At 46.3% G+C, this 22,088-nt stretch overlaps 1 protein-coding gene across 7 annotated transcripts in view; it reads left to right on the top strand.

Moving 5' to 3' along the window:
• The first annotated feature begins 1,307 nt into the window (after window positions 1–1,307).
• The window catches only part of LOC309645560 (somatomedin-B and thrombospondin type-1 domain-containing protein-like), a 52,246-nt gene continuing 31,465 nt past the window's right edge, over window positions 1,308–22,088 (top strand). For all 7 annotated transcript variants that reach the window (XM_082430825.1, XM_082430826.1, XM_082430827.1 and 4 more), the window contains exon 1: window positions 1,308–15,218. In XM_082430825.1, the coding sequence (XP_082286951.1) occupies window positions 14,837–15,218 (382 nt within the window). In that variant the 5' untranslated portion in view covers window positions 1,308–14,836. The remainder of the gene's footprint in view (window positions 15,219–22,088) is intronic.

The raw sequence follows: 22,088 nt of genomic DNA, 5'->3' as shown, positions 1-22,088 counted from the left end.
AAGGTTTTGCACTAGCTCCTGTGGTTTCCTTATATTCTGTGAGCACCACTGTATTCTTCTTGAATTATACTCTGCTTAGAGTTATTCTATTTCCAGTGGGCCAGGACTGGTAGAGAGGCAGAGCTGGGATTCGAACCCAAGGACTCCAAAATAACCTCTTTGCTAATGGCATCCTAGAACTGCTTGCTGCTGCCAGCCACGGTGTTTTCATTCTGGCTTGGACCATGATCTACTCTCATTTCTATTCTTTTCTCCAACAGTTACAGGAAATGTTGCTAAGTGCATTTTCTGTGCCTGCTAGTATATGGACCCTATTAAAAACAAATCAAAAACAGTGCTAGCTTGACATGACTTGTTCTTAGGAACAATCTCCTAGTGAAGTCTTGCACACCCACCCTCACCCTACCCCCAAGTTCTTAATGAGAATCATTTTAAGAAGCATTTCCTGGGACTTCCCTGGTGGCGCAGTGGTTAAGAATCCGCCTGCCAATGCAGGGGACACGGGTTCAAGCCCTGGTCTGGGAAGATCCCACATGCCGCAGAGCAACTAAGCCCATGAGCCACAACTACTGAGCCCGTGTGCCACAGCTACTGAAGCCTGCGTGCCTAGCGCCCATGCTCCGCAACAAGAGAAGCCACTGCAATGAGAAGCCCGTGCACCGCAACAAAGAGTAGCCCCCGCTCGCTGCAACTAGAGAAAGCCTGCATGCAGCAACAAAGACCCAACCAGCCAAAAATTAATTAATTATTTTTTTAAAGAAAGGGTAAAGAATTTGAATAGACATTTCTCCAAAGAAGATATATGAATGGCTAACAAGGACATGAAGTGATACTCAGCATCACTAATCATTTGGGCAATGCAAATCAAAACCACAATGAGATATCATGTCACACACACGAGGATGTCTACAAAAAAAGCAGAAAATAGCAAGTGTTGGTGAGGATATGGAGAAATTGGAACCCTTGCAAACTGTTGGTAGGAAGGTTTAGCTGCTTTAGAAAATGGTATGGTGGTTCCTCAAAAAATTAAAAATATGACATACGATACAGCAATTCTACTTCTGGGTATATACTTCAAAGAATTGAAAGAAGGGTCTCAAAGAGATAGCTATACACACATGTTCACAGCAGCATTTTCACAATAGCCAAAATGTGGAAGCAATCTAAATGTCCATCGACAGATGAATGGATTTTTAAAATGTGGTATATACATACAACAGAATATTACTCAACTTTAACAAGGAAATTCTGGCAATGCTACAACATGGATGAACTTTGAAGACAGTATCCTTGAAATAAGCCAGTTATGAAAAGTACCTACAGTAGTCAAACACGTAGAAACAGAAAATAGAAGGGTGTTTGCCAGGAGCTGGGGAGAGGGGACAATGGGGAGTTATTTATTGGGTACAGAGTGTTCGTTTTGTAAGATGAGAAAGTTCTGGAGATTGGTTGCACAACTTAACACTACTGAATTGTACACTTAAAAATGGCTAAGATAGTACATTTTATGTTATGTGTATTTTACCACAAATAGAAAAAAATGTTCAAGGGCAACAATAAACTCTGGTAATATGGAAGGAGCAGTGTCTGCCATGGTGTTAACATAAAAGGTAACTTTCCATGACCCACATAGGTGTAAAATAGTTCCACGCAAATAACTCATCTTAGAGCTGGTCCCCTCTGGTTTTTACTGTTGTGGGTCTACTAGCTTATGATTCTTATGGAAAAAAGTATTTGCATCACAGCTTATAGTCATTGGCTGTCAGAGGTGTAAGAGCTGTTGGAAAAGGGCCCTCCCCCAACCCTGTCCCCATTATATAGATGAGGAAACTGAGTCCCAAAGAGAGAGCTTGCTCTGTTCAAGGACATAGTGAGTTTCTCCTGACATCTGGCCCAGGGCCTTTCTGAGTGAGGAATAATGAACTCTCCTCTGGCAATGCTGGTGATGGACATATCATTAGAATATGAACTTCTGCTGGCAATGGACTCATCATTAGAATATGTCATTTTCTGGAACTTCCCTGGCGGTCCAGTGGTTAAGACTTCACCTTCCAGTGCAAGGGGTTTGATCCCTGGTCAGAGAGCTAAGATCCCACATGCCTCTGGGCCAAAAAACCAAAACAAAAAACAAAAGCAATATTGTAACAAGTTCAATAAAGACTTTAAAAATGGTCCACATCAAAAAAACAAAATTAGAATACGTCATTTTTGAAGAAACCTTCCATTTAAAAGACAGTCTCGGGGACTTCCCTGGTGGTCCAGTGGTTAAGACTCTGTGCTTCCAATGCAGAGGGGGTGGTGCAGGTTTGACCCCTGGTCAGGGAACTAAGATCCCACATGCTGTGTGGCGTGGCTAAAAAGTTTAAAAAAATAAAAATAAAAGTCTCTTCAGCAAGTGGTGTTGGGAAAGTTGGACAGCTGCATGTAAATCAATGAAGTTAGAACACACCCTCATACCATACACAAAAAATAAACTCAAAATGGCTTAAAGACTTAAAGACATGATACCATAAACCTCCTAGAAGAGAACATAGGCCAAACATTCTCTGACGTAAATTGTACCAATGTCTTCTTAGGTCTCCCAAGGCAACAGAAATAAAAGCAAAAATAAACAAATGGGACCTAATCAAACTTACAAGCTTCTGTACAGCAAAGGAAACCATAAACAAAACAAAAAGACAACCTACAGACTGGGAGAAAATATTTGCAAATGATGTGACCGACAAGTGCTTAATTTCCAAAATATACAAACAGCTCATACAACTCAACAACAACAAAAAACAACCCAATCAAAAAATAGTCAGAAGAGGGACTTCCCTGGTGGTCCAGTGGTAAAGAATCTGCCTTGCAATGCAGGAGACACGGGTTCAATCCCTGGTCGGGAACTAAGATCCCACATGCTGCGGGGCAACTAAGCCCGCGTGCCGCAACTACTGAGCCCACACACCTCAAACTACAGAGCCCACGTGCTCTGGAGTCTGCGTGCCACAACTAGAGAGAGAAAACCCACACGCCACAACTAGATAGAAGCCCGCGCGCCACAACGAACAACCCGCGTGCTGTGATGAAGATCCCATGCGCCGCCACTAAGACCCGACACAGCCAAAAATAAACAAACAAACAAAACCCCAAAATGCTTTAAAAAAGAATAGGCAGAAGACCTAAGTAGATATTTCTCCAAAGAAGACATACAGATGGCCAAAAGGTACATGAAAAGATGCTCAACATCGCTAATTACTAGAGAAATGCAAATCAAAACTACAATAAGGTACCACCTCACACTGGTCAGAATGGCCATCATTAAAAAGTCTACAAATAACAAATAGCTGGAGAGGGTGTGGTGAAAAGGGGACCCTACTATACTGTTGGTGGGAATGTAAGTTGGTGCAGCCACTATGGAAAACAGTATGGAGGTTCCTCAAAAAACTAGAGTTGCCACAAAATCCAGCAATCCCACTCCTGGGCATATATCCAGACAAAACTATAATCCAAAAAGATACATGCACCCCTATGTTCATAGCAGCACTATTCACAATAGCCAAGACATGGACTTTTAGGTTGTTTCCATCGACAGATGAATGGATAAAGAAGATGTGGTACCTATATACAATGATATACTATGCTGCCATAAAAAAGAATGAAATAATGTCATTTGCAGCCACATGGATAGACTTAGAGATTAACATGCTAAGTGAGGTAAGTCAGAAAGAGAAAGACAAATACCATATGATATTGCTTATATGTGGAATCTAAAATATGACACAAATGAACCTATCTATGAAACAGAAACAGATTCACAGACATAGAGAACAGACTTGTGGTTGCCAAGAGGGAGGGGCGTGGAGGAGGGATGGGTTAGGAGTTTGAGGTTAGAAGATGCAAACTATTATATACAGAATGGATAAATGAGGTCCTACTGTATAGGACAGGGAGCTATATTCAATATCCTGTGATAAACCATAATGATCCCACATGCCGCAGAGCAACTAAGCCTGTGAGCCACACTACTGAGCCTACGCTCTAGAGCCCATGAGCCGCAACTACTGAGCCCGTGTGCCACAACTACTGAAGCCCGTGTGCCTAGAGCCCATGCTCCGCAACAAGAGAAGCCACCACAATGAGAAGCCTGTGCACCGCAACGAAGAGTAGCCCCCACTCGCCGCAACTAGAGAAAACCCGCGCGGAGCAACGAAGACCCAATGCAGCCAAAAATAAACACTAAAAATAAATAAATTTAGGGGCTTCCCTGGTGGCACAGTGGTTAAGAATCTGCCTGCCAATGCAGGGGACACGGGTAGGAGCTCTGGCCCGGTAAGAGAAAGCCCACGCGCAGCAATGAAGACCCAAGACAGCCAAAAATAAATAAGTAAATTTATTTTAAAAAATTTTATAAAAAACAAAATAAAACAAAAAAACCACTTATCAGATCTGGACTCATGTTAACGTGGAGTAAAAATGGAAAACTCCAGACATTATAAACACTTGTGTTTCATTTGCTTCGGAGGAATTTTCCTCATCTCTAACTAATGGCCCTCCAATTTCTCAGACTCTCTCTGCCAGAGAGGGAAATTGAGCTGGAAGGTTAACCATCCAGAGAGGGTCATGCACCTGGCTCCACCCTAAACTTCATCATTTACCAGTGGAGCCAGCTAGACATTTGGCAGGAAATGGTGAAAATAACATTTTCCTGGTGTCTGAGGGTGCCATATGCATTTTGGCTTGGGTGGTATCCAAAAGCAGCTGGGAAAATTCCAGTTTTATCAGGCATCCATCTGTTCACTCTGGGTGTGGCTAGCCATACAGGAAGTCACATAGATACATATTGCCCACTGAGTTAGCTCTGTCCTTAAAAAGCATATTATTTAAGATATAAACACACGCAAAGGGCGAGAAGAAGACAGCTTGAGGAAGTGGCTAGATCACTATATTGGACATCAGGATTCAAGGCCCAGCTTAGGCACTGACTCAGACACCTTCATTTATAAAAATTTACCAGTTTTCTACAAAGTGGCAAGTACTTTCTAGCTCTGTGACTTTAGGCAAGTGACTTCACACCTCTGAGCCTTGTCCAACCTCTGCAAAAGTCATTAATAATATTTATTTGTGGTAGATACTGCTGGTTCCTACTCAACAGCTGTTTCCTTGACTCGTGTCCTTGCTGTCACGAGTCTCCCACTCTAGAGGCAGATGAAGCCAGCCACTCACCTTCCAAGCCTCCTTTGCATTAAGGCACGCAGCTTAGTTCTGACCAATGAGATGCAAGGGAAACTTGTCCAGGGAGTTTCTAGATGCAGTGCCCATGGCATCTTTTCATATGATTATTAATAATCATGACACTGAGTCTCCCTAAAACCAAATTCCCTCACTGAGTTTATGATTAATCTCTCTCTCCAAAACTTTATTCCCTTTCTTGTCCCCTCTGACCTCAATCCTCTGCTAACCAAACACTCATCAACCAGAATCAGGTGACTACAATTGCTGTTGTCAATAATATTGTTAATGTACTAAAATTGCTGTTATAGATATGTCATCATTAACGTACAAACTCAGGTTGTTTCTTCAGGGCAAGGTGAGTTAACAGACCCCCAAGCCATGGACCACCTGGACGGAGAATCATAAACCAGAGACATTCTGACTCTCGAAACTAGGATTAAGAAATGTCACAAGATAATGATTAATCCCAACCTCTTTGTTCTTCCCCTTTGAAAAAAAAAAAACCTAATCAAAGAGCAAGTTGGAGTCATCTGAGGCTTGTCTCCCACTCCCTTGCTTGGCGCCTTGCAATAAACCCTTACTTTGCTGCAAACATCAGCTGTCAAGAGTTTGGCTTTCTGCACCAAGGGCACAGGAGACCTTGCGTGGTTGCAATAACATGATTTCATGTAGCTATTAGGTGGGGCAGGCAGCCCACCGAAAGGCCCAGAGAATCCAAAGCATACGTGCTGCTGTGTAGATTAGAGCAGTGTTTCTCAGGCCTTACTGTGGGGGTAATGTGCATTGTTCAAATGCAGATTCTGTGCTGGGGCCCGAGATTCTGCATTTCTAGTGATAAAGTGAATTCGTATATCAGGACCCACAAAGTGAAGGCTGCTTTAGTGGCCTGGCTCGTGTCACAGATCCAAACCTAAGTCTGCCTGCACTTGTGGCAAACACCTGTCAAGGAATCCTAACACAATCACAATCCTCCAACTTCACGAGCTGACCTTAACCCTAGAAAGCAGGACCTTCTAGCCCATCATGCCTTGTTTTGTATTTTTTTTAAATATTATTTACTTTTAGCTGCGTTGGGTCTTCGTTGCTGCGCACGTGCGGCGAGTGGGGGCTACTCTTCGTTGCGGTGTGCGGGCTTCTCGTTGCGGTGGCTTCCCTTGTTGAGGAGCACGGGCTCTAGGCACACGGGCTTCAGTAGTTGTGGCACGTGGGCTCAGTAGTTGTGACACACGGGCTTAGTTGCTCTGTGGCATGTGGGATCTTCCTGGACCAGGGCTCGACCCTGTGTACCCTGTATTGGCAGGCGGATTCTTAACCACTGTGCCACCAGGGACGTGCCCCTTGTTTTATATTGCCTCCTCTAATGCTCTATAAAACTTGCTCTTGCCCCAAACTCCTCAGGAACAATGTCCCACTGCTTGGGAGGCGCTGTACTCCCCCACTCCATGGATTGTTTGCCCTTCAATAAAGACATCGAACACGTTACTAAATTGTTTTAGTTTTGTCATTTGATACAAGCAAGATTTCAAGAGAGACCGATGCTGCTGGTTCTAGGACCACACTTTGAATAGCAGGGTGTTGCATACCTTTGGACACAAATAAGAGAGAAGCCAATTATATGTGACAAATAAAAAGGAAAGAAGTTCCCAAGGAGGCAATTCAGGGTTGGTTGATCCAGCAGTTCAACGAGTTCTTTAAGGACTCAGGCTCTCCCTCGTTTTCCTGTCCCCCATCCCGGGTGGTTGGCGTTTAGTCTTCAGTCTTGTTGCCTCAAGGTCATGGGACAGCTCCAGGGGACACCCACACACTACTGAACTTGCAAGGGAAGAGGAGAGCATCCCCTCCTGTGCATTTCCCACTATCAGTGGGAAAGTCTTTCCCAGAGCCCCCTGCCCCTCGAGGGCTACTGATATGCACAGCCCAGGGGTACCGCTTTAATAGACTTTACCGGAATGCTGCCTCAGCTCCCAGCGGTCTTCTCCTCACATCTCCGTGGCCAGAAGAGCATCCTGCAGTCAAGGCTAAACCGTCATTGGCGAGGAGATAGAATGACTGGGATTGGCTTAGACCGCTAGTTCTTAAAGGAAGGTACTCAGACCAGCAGGATCAGCATCACCTGGGAAACCTGTTAGATATGCAAATTCTTGGGTTCCACCCCAGGCCTACTGAATTAGAAAGGCTAAGGATGAGGCCCAGCAATGGTTTCCCAGGGTCTCCCAGTGATTCTGGTACACACTGGATTGAGCCCGGGCTACACACTGGAGTCATCAGGGCAACTCTTAAAATTACCACTGGATAGAAATCAGAATGGTGGTTACCTCTGGAAGTGGGCTGGGGTATAGACCTTCAAGAAGTGTGACCAACTTGTCCCACTTTGCCCTGGACATTCTTTGTTTTAGTACTGAAAGTCCTACATCCCAGAAAAACCCCTCAGTCTTGGACAAATCAGGACAGTGTGTCATCCTACTTGAAGGGGCAAGAGGGAACTGTCTGGACATGTTCTATGTCATTATCTGGGTGGTGGCTACATGGGTGTACATGTGTGTAAAAATACCAATCTATCCATTTAAAGTTAGTGCACTTAACTCTACTAAATCTAAAAAGTACTGATGTCCAAATTGTATTCCAGATCAACTGAATCAAAATCTCAATTGAGAATCTCCGGTACTGGTATTGGGAAAACTCTCTCCGGTGCTTCTAATGTTCAGCTAGGTTTGACAACTAATGTGTTCAAATCACCTGAGGTCTTGCTAAAAAAATGAAGATTCTGGGGACTTCCCTGGTGGTGCAGTGGATAAAACTCCACGCTCCCAATGCAGGGGGCCCGGGTTCGATCCCTGGTCAGGGAACTAGATCGCACATGCCTGCCGCAACTAAGAGTTCGCATGCCACAACTAAGGATCCCACATGCTGCAACTAAGGAGCCTGTGGGCCGCAACTAAGGAGCCTGCCTGCTGCAACCAAGACCCCACATAGCCAAATAAATAAATAAATAAATATTTTAAAAAATGAAGATTCTGGGTCCGTAAGTCTGGGATGGGGCCTGAGATTCTGCATTTCTGACAAGCTCCCAGGTGATGCAGATGCTGGACTCTGTTCTGGGTAGTGAGGGCCAAGCCAAATCAAGATTTACCTTCTGGGTCTGACGGCAGGGGGAGGCGGCCGTCTCCTGAAACATCTTGATGCTGTTATTGAGGAAGGGAGAAAGTTGGGGGAGAGGTAGACTAGCTGTGGGGTAGCCCACTCCTGTGGCGTTCAGTGGAACCAGTGTTTCGGGTGAGGTTAGGAAAAATAGAAGCACACACATGGGCAACGTCACAAATACAGAAGCTCAGACAGCTGTTCCCAAACCCCTGACATGCCCAGAGGTCCATGTTTGCCTGAGTCCTGGCCTTAGCCAAGTCAAGACCAAGGACCCCAGCCTTTGTTCAGTTCGCTTGTCCTAAAGTCATCCAGGAAGCTGCCCCTCTGGAGAAGTCAAGTGCGGCCTCCAGAGGTGCCCCGTCCCTCTGCCCCGCAGATGCCGTGGAGACTGATACCGGGCTGCCAGCTGGTTTAATTACTCAGATGGGAAGTTGGCTGGGAGAGCCCAGTCTTGGGCAGAGATTAATGACCCCATTATCTTCCTGGGCAATCATCCCACGTGGGCCTCAGTCCGGAATGTAGATATAAGGTGTAAATAAAGTCCCTGTTCTGAGGGAGAGCATTTTTCATTGTCTCCAGATGGGAATTTGGCCCAGAAACCCTTGGCTTAATTCCAGGAGGTGTCTTTGTTTATCAGAACAACCTGGTCCACTGGGGGCATGTGACACAGGCCTCCTGAGCGCTGGGCTGAGGTTTGGGGCAAAAAATGTATTGCTGTTTTTCTTAAGCTCATAAGTAATACATGCGTGTTGGAAAAAATTTAAACTAGGAAGCTGGGTGCATGTAAGGTAACAAGTGATAATTCTTGCCCCCCCTTCCCACTCCCTGAAGGTAACGATGATTAACTTTTGGTGTGTATTCATCCAAACACATGTCTTTTTTTTGGTCTTTTGTTCTTTTCCTTTGATTCAACTTTATTGAGGTATAACACACTATATTATACATTATATGGCACATATTTAAAGTGTGTTATCTGATTAGTTTTGCTATATGTCAAACCCATGATAACTTCACCACAATTAAGATAATGAACATATCTATCACCTCCCATATTCATTATCCATCTTTGTGCCCTTTTGCAATCCTCCCTCCCTTCCTCCCCCCACTCCCCAAACATTGACCTACTCCTGTCACTATAAATTAGTTTGCACTTTCTAGAATTTATGTAAATGAAATCACAGATATGTACTCATTTTTAGGTGATGGAGGTTGGCTTCTTTTATTCAGTATGATGATTTTGAGATGTCATAGGTATCAATAATTTTCCTTTTTTTTACTGCTGAGAAGTATCCCATGTACGGATGTTCCATGATTTGTTTATCCGTTCATCCGTTGATGAACTTTCTAGATTGTTTCTAGTTTTTGGTGATTACAAATAAAGCTGCTCTGAACATTTAAGTACAAGTCTTTGTGTGGACAAATATTTTGTTTCTTTGGGTAAATGCATAGGAGTGGAATGGCTGGATGGTATCCCATGGTGGGTACATGTTTAACATTTGAAGAAACTATTTTCTGAAATGGTTTAGCATATCTTGCATTCCCCCAGCAGCGTATGAGGGCTCCATAAGCGCCCTGTCCTCACCAACACTTGTTATGATCAGTCTTTGTAATTTTCTGTGTTCTAATGGATGTGCAGTGGTATCTCATTGTGATTTTAATTTTCATTTCCCTAATGACTAATGCTATGGAACATCTTTTTATATGCAATTACTGGCTATTCACATATACTCTTTTGTGAAGTGTCTGGGAGCAGGGGGTTGAAGGTGTTTTTAGAGCTGCTAACATTGAGGTCCCCATGTGATTCCCAAGCACAGATGTCAATTAGGCAGTTGCATGGTTAGTTTTTTTTTTTTTGGCCACGCCATGTGGGATCTTAGATCAAACCTGCTCCCCCTGCGTTGGAAGCACAGGGTCTTAACCACTGGACCGCCAGGGAAGTCCCAGGCAGTTGGAGATTAGAGGCTAGACTTTAGAGGAAAGGTCCAGGTTGGTGATGTAAATTCAGGAGTTGTCAGCTTATCGGTGTTTTGAGTAACGAGACCAGATGAGATCAGTAAGGGAGAGTGTGTAGGCAGAGAAGAGGCCAGGTCTGGGTTTGGGGGCACTCGATTAATCTGATGCCAGAAGATGAGCAAAAACCACTCAAAGCAACTAAGAAGGAGTGGCTGGTGAGGTAAGAGGAGGAGGAAGAGAAGAAAGTGTTTCCTGGCAGGCAACACTATAGTGGCTGGTCTCCAAAGATGGCCCGTAGAGAACCACACACTCTGCTCTCACACTCCGGTGTGGCCCCTCCCACTTTCATTCTGGGCTAGCCCTGCAAAACCAACAGAATGTAGTAGAAGTGACGTGCCTGACTTCTGAGGTTGTAAGAAGCCCTGTAGCTTCCACCTTGGCTTTTGGAACATTGCTCTGGAATAAATTAGTTGCCATCGAAGAAGTTTGACTCTGAGACTACCATGATGGGAGGAAGCCCAAGCTAGCCACGTGAAAAGACAATATGGAGAGAAAAAGATGGCCCACTAGTCCTTGGTTGTTCCAGCCATCTCAGTCGAGACAGCAGACAGGTGAGTGAAGAAGCTGTTTTGGATGTCTGGCCCAATCAAGCCTTGAGATGACTTCAGCAGTAGCTGCTTATTTATTTATTTATTTATTTATTTATTTTAGCAGCTCGTCGGATCTTAGTTCCCTGACCAGGGATTGAACCCGGGACCCCTGCAGTGGAAGTGCGGGGTCCTAATGGGACCACCAGGGAATTCCCAGCAGCAGCTGCTTTCTGACTGCAGTTGCATGAGAGACCCCAAGTGAACCACCGAACCAACCCACAGGACTATGAGTGATAATAATAAATTGTTGTTTTAAGCCTCTAAGTTCTGGAGCGGTTTGTTATGCAGCAGCAGATAACTGAGACAGACGTGAGCAGTGAAGGGAGACTGACAAGCCCCCCTGCCCCCACCCAGAGCCCAGTAGCCTTCAGCCCAGACCCATGGAGAGAGGGGTGTTCCACCTCAGCTGGACGGCTCTCTGCATTCTGATGGGTCCCCCCTCCCTGCTAAGAGGAGAATAAGCTTCCCTTTGTGTCCACAGATGTGGCATCTGCCAAGAGCCCCACAGCCCCCAGGGCCCTTACAAAAGGACAACAAGGGAGATTTTCTGGGAACTGGGTCACCAGTTACTTGGATGCTTCAAACCTGGCAGGACAGAAAGAAACCAGATAAAGGAGGCTGGAAACTACAGGAAGCTCCCGGTCCTTGTCAAGGGGACATGCCATGGTCAGGAGTGGTTGCCTGCCCCCAACTGACCCTTACATCAATAGAGACCACCGTTCTCTGTTTCTGTATCTCTTTCTTCTATTTTCCTTTCTTTCTTTTTTCTTGGTAGTTAAAACATTTGTAAATCAATATTTTATATATATGTAATATTGTTACATACATATAATATATATTTTATTATATATATGTAATTAAAAGCCACCATCCCATTCTACCCTTCCCACCCCCTATTCAGTTCTCTAGGGGCAATCACTTAACTTTTTTTTTTTCACATTTATTTGAATAGGTAATAAGGGCCTGACGTAAAAATTTCAAAAGGTACCACCCAGCTTCTCCCTCCAAAGGCAATTACTCCTAACAATTTAGTACATCTTCTTCCAGAGATATGCTATGCATATGTCAGCATATAATATAAATATTCTTTAAAATAAAACAGAGATGATAACATGCTACAAACACTGTCACGCACCTTTCTTTTTCACCTAGTAATGTATCTCCAAGATCTTCTGTATCAGTACATAAACAACTGCTTTGTTATTTTAGGAGACTGCACAATATCCCATTGTAGGGATGGATCGTAACAGATTTAACCAGCCCCTATGAGGGATGGTGAGGTTGATGGCAACTTTTTGATATTATAGTGAAGCAGCAAAGAACCTGGTACTCTCATTTTCCTGCACACATGCTTCTACCTGTAAGGATTCCTGAGTCCAAAGATACACACTTTTGTTAATTTTGATAGATATTGATGGACTGTCTTCCAAAGAGACTGTGCTGATGTACTTGTCCACCAACTTCATATTCAATACTCTTTCTCCATACCCTCCCCAATTCTATTGAAATAGAAATCAACATTTTTGATTTTCCCTAATTGGTAAGAAATGGTATCTGTGTACTTTTACATTTGAAATCTCTTATTAGGAAGTTTGACAATCTTCACATGCTTAGTTGGCATGGCAACTGTGTCTCGCCTTTGTAGCTGTTTCTTCTAGTTGTTATTTCCATAGACTTAAATAATGTACTCATGTGGACATTTGTTGATTTATCAGCTTTAGACATTATCTATTGATTTTTGCTCCAATAAATGAGGATTTAGCTCACTTACAGTATCCTCCTCTGTCTTACATGTCCTCTCTCTTTCCAACCTTCCTTCCGTCTCATTCTATTTATGAAAAAAAATATTATTGGCTTTCTCTTAGGGTAGTGATATGTGTTCTTTTTAAATAGACTTTATTTTTAAGAGCAGTTTTAGACACAGTCAAATTGAGCAGAAAGTACAGAGTTCTCATAAACTCTCTGCTCCCCACCCCTGCTCAGCCCCTCCCCCATCAACATCCCCCACCAGAGTGATCCATTTGTTGCGATAAATTGAAGCTACATCCACACACTCTTATCACCCACAGCCCATGGTTTACGCTACGGTTCGCTCTTGGTATTGTAAGTTCTATGGGTTTGGACAAATGTATTATAACATGTATCAATCAGTATAGTACCATACACAGTATTTTCACTCTACTAAAAATCCTCTGTGCTCCACCTATTCATCCCTCCTTCCCCCTTAATCCCTGGCAACACTGATCTTTTTACTGTCTCCATGGTTTTGCCTTTTCCAGAATGTCATATAGTTGGAATCATACAGTATGTAGTCTTTTCAGATTGACTTCTTTCACTTAGTAATATGCATTCAAGTTTCTTCCATGTGTTTTCATGGCTTGATAGTTCATTTCTTTTTAGCGGTGATTTATATTCCATTGTCTGGATGTACCACAGTTTATCCATTCACTCACTGAGGGACATCTTGGTTGCTTCCAAGTTTTGGCAATTATGGATAAAGCTGCTATAAACATCCATGTGCAGGTTTTTGTATGGACATAAGTTTTCAACTCATTTGGGTAAATACCAAGAAGCACGATTGCTGGCTTGTGTTGTAAGAGTGTATTTAGTCTTGTAAGAAACTGCCAAAACTGTCTTCCATAGTGGCTGTACCATTTTGCATTCCCGTCAGCAATGTATGAGAGTTCCTTTTGCTCCACATCTTCACCAGCATTTGGTGTTGTCAGTGTTCCAGATATTGGCCATTCTAATAGGTGTGTAGTGGTAGCTCATAGTTTTAATTTGCATTTCCCTAATGACGTGATGTGGAGCATCTCTTCATATGCTTATTTGCCATCTGTATTTCTTCTTTGGTGCGTGTCTGTTTAGGTCTTTGGCTCATTTTTTAACCCAATTGTTTGTTTTCTTGTTGAGTTTTGAGAGTTCTTTGCATGTTTTGGCTAATAGTCCATTATCAGATGTGTCTTTTGCAAATATTTTCTCCCAGCCTGTGGCTTGTCTTCTCATCCTCTTTTTTTTTTAAATTATTATTATACTTTTCTTTTTTTCTTTTATTTATTTATTTTATTTTCCTTTTTTGTTTTTGGCTGCGTGGGGTCTTAGTTGCAGCACACAAGATCTTTCCTTGTGGCGTGCGGGCTTCTTTCTAGTGGTGGCGTGCAGGTTTTCTCTTCTCTAGTTGTGGTGGCACAGGCTCCAGGGCGTGTGGGCTCTGTAGTTTGTGGCACGCAGGCTGCCTCAGTGAGGCACCTGAGCTCAGTAGTTGTGGCATGTGGGCTTAATTGCCCCAAGCATGTGGGATGTTAGTTCCCCCACCAGGGGTCGAACCCGAGTCCCCTGCATTGGAAGGCGGATTCTTAACCAGTGGACCACCAGGGAAGTCCCTCTTCTCATCCTCTTGAGTGATACAGGTTTGTAACAAATAAATCATTAAAAAATTTAAAAACTGGTTCAACTTAAGGATAAATATTCAGGAAATGATCGTCAAAGTGGTAGGAATATAGCAAAAAAGGAAGGTGTATCCAAGGGACTCAGTTTTGGGCAATACTGACGATACACAAAGGGCCTGGTACACAGCCTGGCTCTCAAGCTGCTTACCTGGCAACTATTATGCCCGTTACTGCTATTTAAATAATATTGGCAGCTATTGTTGGTCTTATTGCTATTATATTTATGGCATAGCGGCTATTACTGTTACTATTGCTATAACAATACACTATTGTTATCTATTATAATGCATTGTTTTGATGAACCTCTGTACCGCTTCTAACTCCCTGGAACCTGGGGGCAATGGGGAACGCTGAAAAGTTGCTGCGGTTATTATTACTTTTATCTTGATATTTCACCGCCTCAAGCTGCGCAAAGTTTGGATAGGACGAATGGGAGTGGATAACAGTTCCATGACAGGTAGGAGGTGGGTCTGGGGAGGGGTCGGGCCAGGAGCCTCCGCCCCAGAACGGGGCGGGCCGCTTAGGGTCGGTCCCGGTCGGCCTCCGGTCCCCAGCCTGAGCCCGGCTATGGCCCCGCGCGGCGCGGCGCCGATCCTGCCGCTGGCGCTCGCTCTGACCGCCGTGGCCGCGGTGTCCTGGGCACGGGGACCGTCGGGCACGCTCTGGTTCCGGCAGGGCTGCGCCGCGCTGGGCCGCTGCTGCCCGGGCCGTGACCCGACCTGCGCGGCCCGCGGGCCCCCTCGCTGCTTCTGCGATCAGGCGTGCAGAGAGGTCCGGGACTGCTGCCCCGACTACGCGCGGGCCTGCCCAGGTGCGCCCCCGGGAGCACGTGGCCTGGGCGGAGCTCCCAGCGCGGAGGGGAGCAGGGTACCGGGGTGCGACGGTACAAGGAAGAGAGGAAGCCGCCCTCGGAGGGGGTTCTGGACCTGGAGGGGCGCAGGAGCAAGGGGGACAGGGATGCTCAGGACACCAGGCGCAGAGTGGGGCTGGAAAGGTGCGCGCGGAGAAAGATGCTCGGGCCATGGACGCCGCTGCGCGAGTCTGGGGGAGGGGGCGGAATGGAGACGGATGCGAGGAGAGTAGAGGGGCGTTTGGGAGGAGAGGGGGCGAGAGTCCTCCCCTCGCGCGGGACTTGGGAGGACCGCGCGAGGATGGAGGGCTCGTGGAAGAGGTGCGCGAGCCAGGCACTCGGGTGAGGGACGCAGGGCCCCCAACAGAAATAGTCTTGTGCGGGCACTGAGGGGTGCGAGAGAGGAGGGGGCGAGAGAGAGCAGGGGGCGCACGCGGCTGGAAGGGGTAAGAGGGAGGAGGGGGCGTATGCGATCATCAGGGCTCGTGAGGCGTGGAGGGGTTGCGAAGGCGCAGGGGGCGCTTGGGTTGGGGTAGGGTGCCAGATTTAGCAAATAAAAATCCAAGATGCCCAGTTAAACTTAAATTTCAGATAAATAACAAATACTTTTAAAGTATACGTATGTCCTCAATATTGCACGGGCCATACTTATATTAAAACTTATTATTTTTCTGAAATTCAAATCTAACTGGCCGTCCTGTGTTTCATCTGGCAACCTGAGCTGGCGGAAGTGCGTGGGGCATAGGGAGTTCGAGGGGGGAACGGGATCACGCACGACATCGCGGGCAGGGAGGTCACAAGGCAAATGGAGGGGGTGTTGAGAAGCCGAGAGAAAGGCTGAAGCCTGGAGAGGGTTTGGAGTGGAGGGACGCTGAGAGCAGAGAGAGGAAACAGTCTGGGTGGTCCGGAAGGGGCGGAAGAACTGGGTGTGTGTGGGGAACAGGTTAAAACTTAGGTGAATGGGCGGGGGTGGGGGGGTGGGGGTGGTGGTGGTGGTGGTGGTGAGGGGGTTGGGATGGGATGTACTGATCCCTGGGCAAGTAACGGCCGGGCACTTGTCCCCGTGCCGGCCATGGCCACCAGACCAGGGTCCAGGTCATTCCCTATAGAGACCCCCACCAGAGTGGTATCCACCAGGCTTTGAAATTAGGGTCCACTTTTGTTGAGCCGCCAGTGGGGAGGACTCCATCCTTTTTAAATTCCAGGAATAACCTTTTCACACCCACTGTACCCAAAAATCTAAATTCTGTCACCTTGTCAAGTGGATATGATCTAACTTTCCTTTGTCAGGGAGAAGAGTGATTGATTGGACCCCTCTACCTGGAGATATCAGTGGAGCTTCCTTCAGGAACTTATATTTAAATGAGGGCAGCTTTAAAAAATTCAAAATTGAAGGGATCCAACATTTATTGATCACCAACCTACTCTGTGGGCTGGGTGTCTCATCCAACCTGATTACTGTCTCACAGCGCTCTGGGGCTCTGGTCTATAATAATGTCCCTGCTCAGCAGATGGGAAGAGCGTGGCTCAGAGAGGAGCGGGCTTTGGCCAGCCAAGGTGATCCAGTAGGATTTGGACCTGGCGATCCCCTTTCTTCTAGCCCCTTGCTGCTTCTCACAACTTTGAGTGGCGAATGGTGGAAATTCAGGTAGCAGAGAGGAAAAAGTAATTTTGGATGTGCTGTCTTCCCAAATCATAGCAGATGAGACTCCCCCAGATTAAACTTGCAGAAGGACTATCTTGGGAATGCTTTTGTACTCATCTGCTTTCCGTGCAGAGAGTGCGTGCAGCCGCGGGGTCATTCAGAGTGTAGGGCTGAGGTTCTTGGTTCAGCTGCACCCACAGGGGCTTCCCTATCACAGGGCAGGAGTGGGGGCCCAGGAAGGGAACCAGGCAGAGGGATCAGTGATGCTTTCCCACGGTTTGATCCACGCTGACAGAATCACACGATGTTATCAGCTCCCCAGGGGTTCCTGTTACATAAAGAGCTTGGGCTGGTGGGCCCAGCAGCCTCAAAGCTTTGCCCACCTCTTTGTTTTGCTCCTTTGGGAAGGTGTCAAAAAGGCAGTAGGTCTAGGATCTGGCCCCTTGTCTAGGCTGGGCAGAGCTGAGGTCTTATGAATAGACCTGGGAAAAATTCACTTTTCCACCTCCCAGGGGAGCAGAGCAGAAGGGGACATGGGGACCAGTTAGGAGGCAAGATATGTTTTTTCATGAGTGATTTAGGCGATAAAGTTGACTGACTTCAGGAATTGATTGTGGTAGAGGGAGGTGTTGAGGATGGCTTAAAAACAAACAAACAAAAAAACAAACCACTAACATTTACTGAGTACTTATACCTGCTGGAGAGGTACTGTTTTAGGTGCTTTAAATAAATTGTCTCCTTTAAGCCTCATAACAGCCCGATGGAATAGATGGTGTTATCATGCCCATTTTACAGATGAGGCATGGAGACATGGAGAGGTAGTGAGCTACTCTGACTTGCCCAGCTATTAGGCAGTAGATCTAGGATTTGAACCCCAGCAGTCTGGCTCCAGATCACAATACCATATCGTTGCTTGAGGGTGGGAGGGCTTAAGCATGTCGCAGGAGGGAAGCTCGAGCCCTCAGGGGAAACAGGAGCCCTTGACCTTGCCCACCTTCAGTTCAATTACATTGCTGGCCACCTGCTATGTGCCCAGCTCAGCTGGGACCAGTAGGGGCCAGAAAGATGGGACTCTGGGAGACAGGGTGGCTTGCTCAGTAAGAGCAAGAGGAGGCTTAGAAATGATTGGTGAGGATGGGGTGGGGTCAGGAAGAGTGTGGGTCTGGAACGGCTAGTAAAACCTTAAAGGATGGACACCATTACTTCATGTTTTTCAAGTTCCTTACTGAATGTTTTCAAGTATTTTATGCTCCTTAATTCTTACTTCAACCCTGTAGGGATCAAAGTCCCTATTTATGCACTTATGTATTCATTGTGCTAGTCAGTACTCTGAGGGTTGTGACACAACTCGTATTACTTAAGCTAATAAGGGGATGTATTGGGACAGGTAACTGAAGAACAATCCATGGATTCTGACTTCAGGCGTGGCTGGATCCAGGGACTCCAAGGATGTCATTGGGACTCTCTTTCCACCTCTCAGCTCTGCTTGTGTTCGTTTCAATCTCAGGCATGCTGTCACCGAGTGTTGATAAAGACAGTACCTAGTAGCTCCAAACTGGTGTCCCTAGGGGAATGAGAGATCCTTTTCCTAGTTATTCCAGCCATACTCCTAGGGATGGTTCTCATAGGCCCAGTTTGGGTTGCATGCTCATTCATGATCCAATAAATCACTGAGCCTAGGGAGAAGGAATATGTCAACTGGTCATGTCTGGGTCACATATGTACCCAATCCCAGGAATGAGAAGGTGAGGTCAGCCCTACCCAAACTATGTGGACTGAGAGTGGGGAGGGTTGGTTCCTCAAAAGAAAACCGAGGCGATGTTACCAGAAGATGGGGGTAAGGAGGCTGGGAGGGCAGAAATGACAGCTGCCCACTTCTGAGCTGTAGCGGTCCCTGCATTTCAGGGAACTGGAAGTAAAAGCGTGCTGAGACATCAAACAGAAGGAGGAGGAGGCAGGGGGTGACTGCGGATGCACTGGGGAAACACATTTTTAGCCACTAGTGTTTACACAAGACCTTTTGTGAAACCACCTCAACAGGAGATGGAAACCAGTAAAGGATTTCAGGTGACAGGTCAGAACTGCATTCCAGAAAAATCCTTTTGCTAGACAGTGAGGAGGATGGACGGTCAGGGGGCTGGGCAGTGAGGTTCAGAGAAAAAGGTCCGGTTTGAATTGTCCAGAAAGGCAATTCCTGCTGAGCCTGGGCCTGTTGGCGGCAGGGCAGAGGGATCCAAGGGGACTGTGGGAAATTCAGCCTGGCTCCAGCAGGCTCTGCTGACATGATGTTATCTGGGTCTCCAGGGCTGGAAGAGCAACTTTAAAAGCTCCTCCCATCTCCCTTTTTCAGCTGCACTGATAAGCTAGAATTTCTCCGTTACTCAGAAAAGGGAGGGATGGCCTTTGTTTTGAGAAACACTGCCATCTGGTGGTACCTTTCTGGAATGCCAACTTGCGGTCACATTGCCTTTGTGGTCGCTAAGGCACAATTTGCTCATTCAGAATTCACTGACTCGTTACTTACTGGGTCCCTATGTGTCAGGCACTGTGTTTGGTCCTGGAATTCAGCAGGGAACAAGGCCCCTGCCTCCACAGAGCTGACATTCTAGTTGAGGAGGCTGACAAGATATGAATAATCACATGAAGGTACCGAGGTTGTGACCCTAGGTCTAGGTGAGGTGTGATGACAGTTCCCTGGGGGTGTCAGCTGTGCATGCTGCTTGGTGACATCACAGATGCCAGCGACATGGAAAGAATATGCGTAGGGTGGCATCTGCCTAATTTTCTGCAAAATCTCTCACCTGCCTGGCAGGGGATCATGGTGGGACTTTAGAAACTCCCTTGGTCTGGCTGCCCAGCCAGTGCCTGAATCTGGGCTGCCGTCTCCTTGTCAGTTGTCCAGCCACTCTGTGAACACTTCCAGTGACACTAAACTCACTTTTTCTAGTAGATTTTTTTCTTTTCTTTTAAAAAAATATTTATTTATTTATTAACTAAGAGCAGGTTGCACCTGGTCTTAGTTGCGGCTCGCTAGCTCCTTAGTTGCAGCAGGTGGGCTGCTTAGTTACAGCATGCATGTGGGACCTAGTTCCTTGACCACGGATCGAACCCAGGCCTCCTGCATTGGGAGCACGGAGTCTTAACCACTCCACCACCAGAGAAGTCCCCACTAGCAGATTTTTCTATTGTAGATTATACTCTCTCGCCTGGACAACTGCAGTAGCTGTTTTATTGGTTTCCCTGATTCTGCCCTGACCCCCACCCGGCAGCTAGAGACATCCTATTAAAACCTTAATAGTGATAATGTCACTCCTCTGCTCAGCACTTGGCAGTGGCTTTTCTTCATGCTTTGAATAAAGTCCAAGTTCCTTACAATAGTCATCAAGGCCCTGTATGCTGTCACTGCCCGCCTGTCTCTGACATCACTTCCTGCCACTTTCCTTCCTGCTTTTTATGCTCTAGCCACACTGGCCTCCTCACTGTCCCTCCAGCATCTAACCTGGACTCTGCCTCAGGCCCTTTGCACTGCCTGTTCCCTCTGCCTGGAACACTTCCCTCAGATACCTACACAGCTCCCTCCCTTACCTCCTCAGATGTCCTTTGTCATGGAGGCCCTCCTTGACCCCTCTATCTAAAACAGTTTCTTATCGCCCTGCACCTGCCACTCTTATCCTTCTTTGGATTTTCTCAGAGCATGGATCGCTAGTTGAAATTACCTCATATATTGTATTGTTTCTTGTCTGTTTCTCCTACTGAATGTCAGCTCCTCCAGGGCAGGGGCTTTTTCTGCTTTGCTCCTCTGTGTTCCCGGCACCTGGACCAGTGCTTGGCATGTAGTAGGCCCTAAATAGTTGTTGAATAAATGCAGAGAGTCCTCTGTTGTATTGAGTGTTTACTATCTTCCTAGTGCTTCGCATCTGTCATTGCACCAATTCTGTGAGACTATAGCTGGAATCCAAGCTTGTGCAACTCCAGCGTCTTGGCTTGACTCAGATATTCAGTCTCCTTAAGCTCCACTTGCCTCTTCTGTGAGATGGATTTGACTATAGAGCAAATACATATATATATATATGTAGGAGTTGGGGTTCTGGCGAGTGACAGGTGGTACGCCCAGAAGAGTTGAATGGAACATAATTTGACAAGGGTTCCATTCGCTATGGTGCGGGCAGGGGGAAGTGGTGTTATAGGAGCCTGGTGAGGGCAGGATCCATGGCTGAGGGTCCCCTCCATGCAGGACTGAGGGTGAGGTGGGTGGAGGGGCGATAAACACCTGGGCTGCACTCTCCTCCCCATGGGTGCCTCACTGGCTAAACTCAATCAGCGGCCAGGGGGCCTCTGTGATGCACAGGCTTCCCTGGGGGGCACAGGGCACAAAGAAGGACCCTAAAGTTGTTGTGAGGATTACATGAAGTCTGGGACTTGACTTGCCTGGTCCAGCAGCAGTGACATAATTGACATCGTTTTTAGGTGGGTGTTGAAAGCAATAGATGATTGTTAGGCTGTCGTACTTTATTTCCTCCTTCCCTCCTTCCCCTGAGCATTTCAACTCTGCTCAGAGTTGAGAGCCATGCAAGGAGTATGTGACTTCCTGAGGTGCCAGAAGCAACACTGTCTGTTTTTACAACACAATCACCTCCTTCCCTCAGTTCAGGAATGTACCCTTTTTTTTTCTTCGCATTTTCAAGTTGCTGAACTAGGATATGTCTCGTAGCTGGTGAATGTTTGTCATGAGGACAGACCTGGTCTTTCTTGTTCCCCATGGTGTCTCCAGCACCTAGGACAGTGCCCGACTCACAGGAGATGCTCGGTAAATGTTTGTGGGATGAGTGAACTAATTCTGACAGCAGTAGTGCCCTGTGTGTGCACAAATGTCTGTGTGTGTGTGTGTGTGTGTGAGAGAGAGAGAGAGAGAGAGAGAGGGAGAGTGACTGTCAAGGCCTGTCAAGAAAGGCTTGACAATTTCTTTCTTTTTTTTTTTTAATATTTATTTAGTTAGTTTGGCTGCACTGGGTCTTAGTTGCGGCACGCGAGATCTTCTAGTTGTGGCATGAGAGCTCTTAGTTGCAGCATGCCGACTTAGTTGCGGCATGCATGCGGGATCTAGTTCCCTGACCAGGGATCAAACCCGGGCCCCCTGCATTTGGAGCATGGAGTCTTACCCACTGGACCACCAGGGAAGTCCATGG

The sequence above is a fragment of the Balaenoptera physalus genome (genome assembly GCF_965194825.1).
Source record: "Balaenoptera physalus genome assembly, chromosome: 16".
Taxonomy (NCBI): Eukaryota; Metazoa; Chordata; class Mammalia; order Artiodactyla; family Balaenopteridae; genus Balaenoptera; species Balaenoptera physalus.
This window is presented reverse-complemented; position numbering and strand designations above follow the sequence as displayed.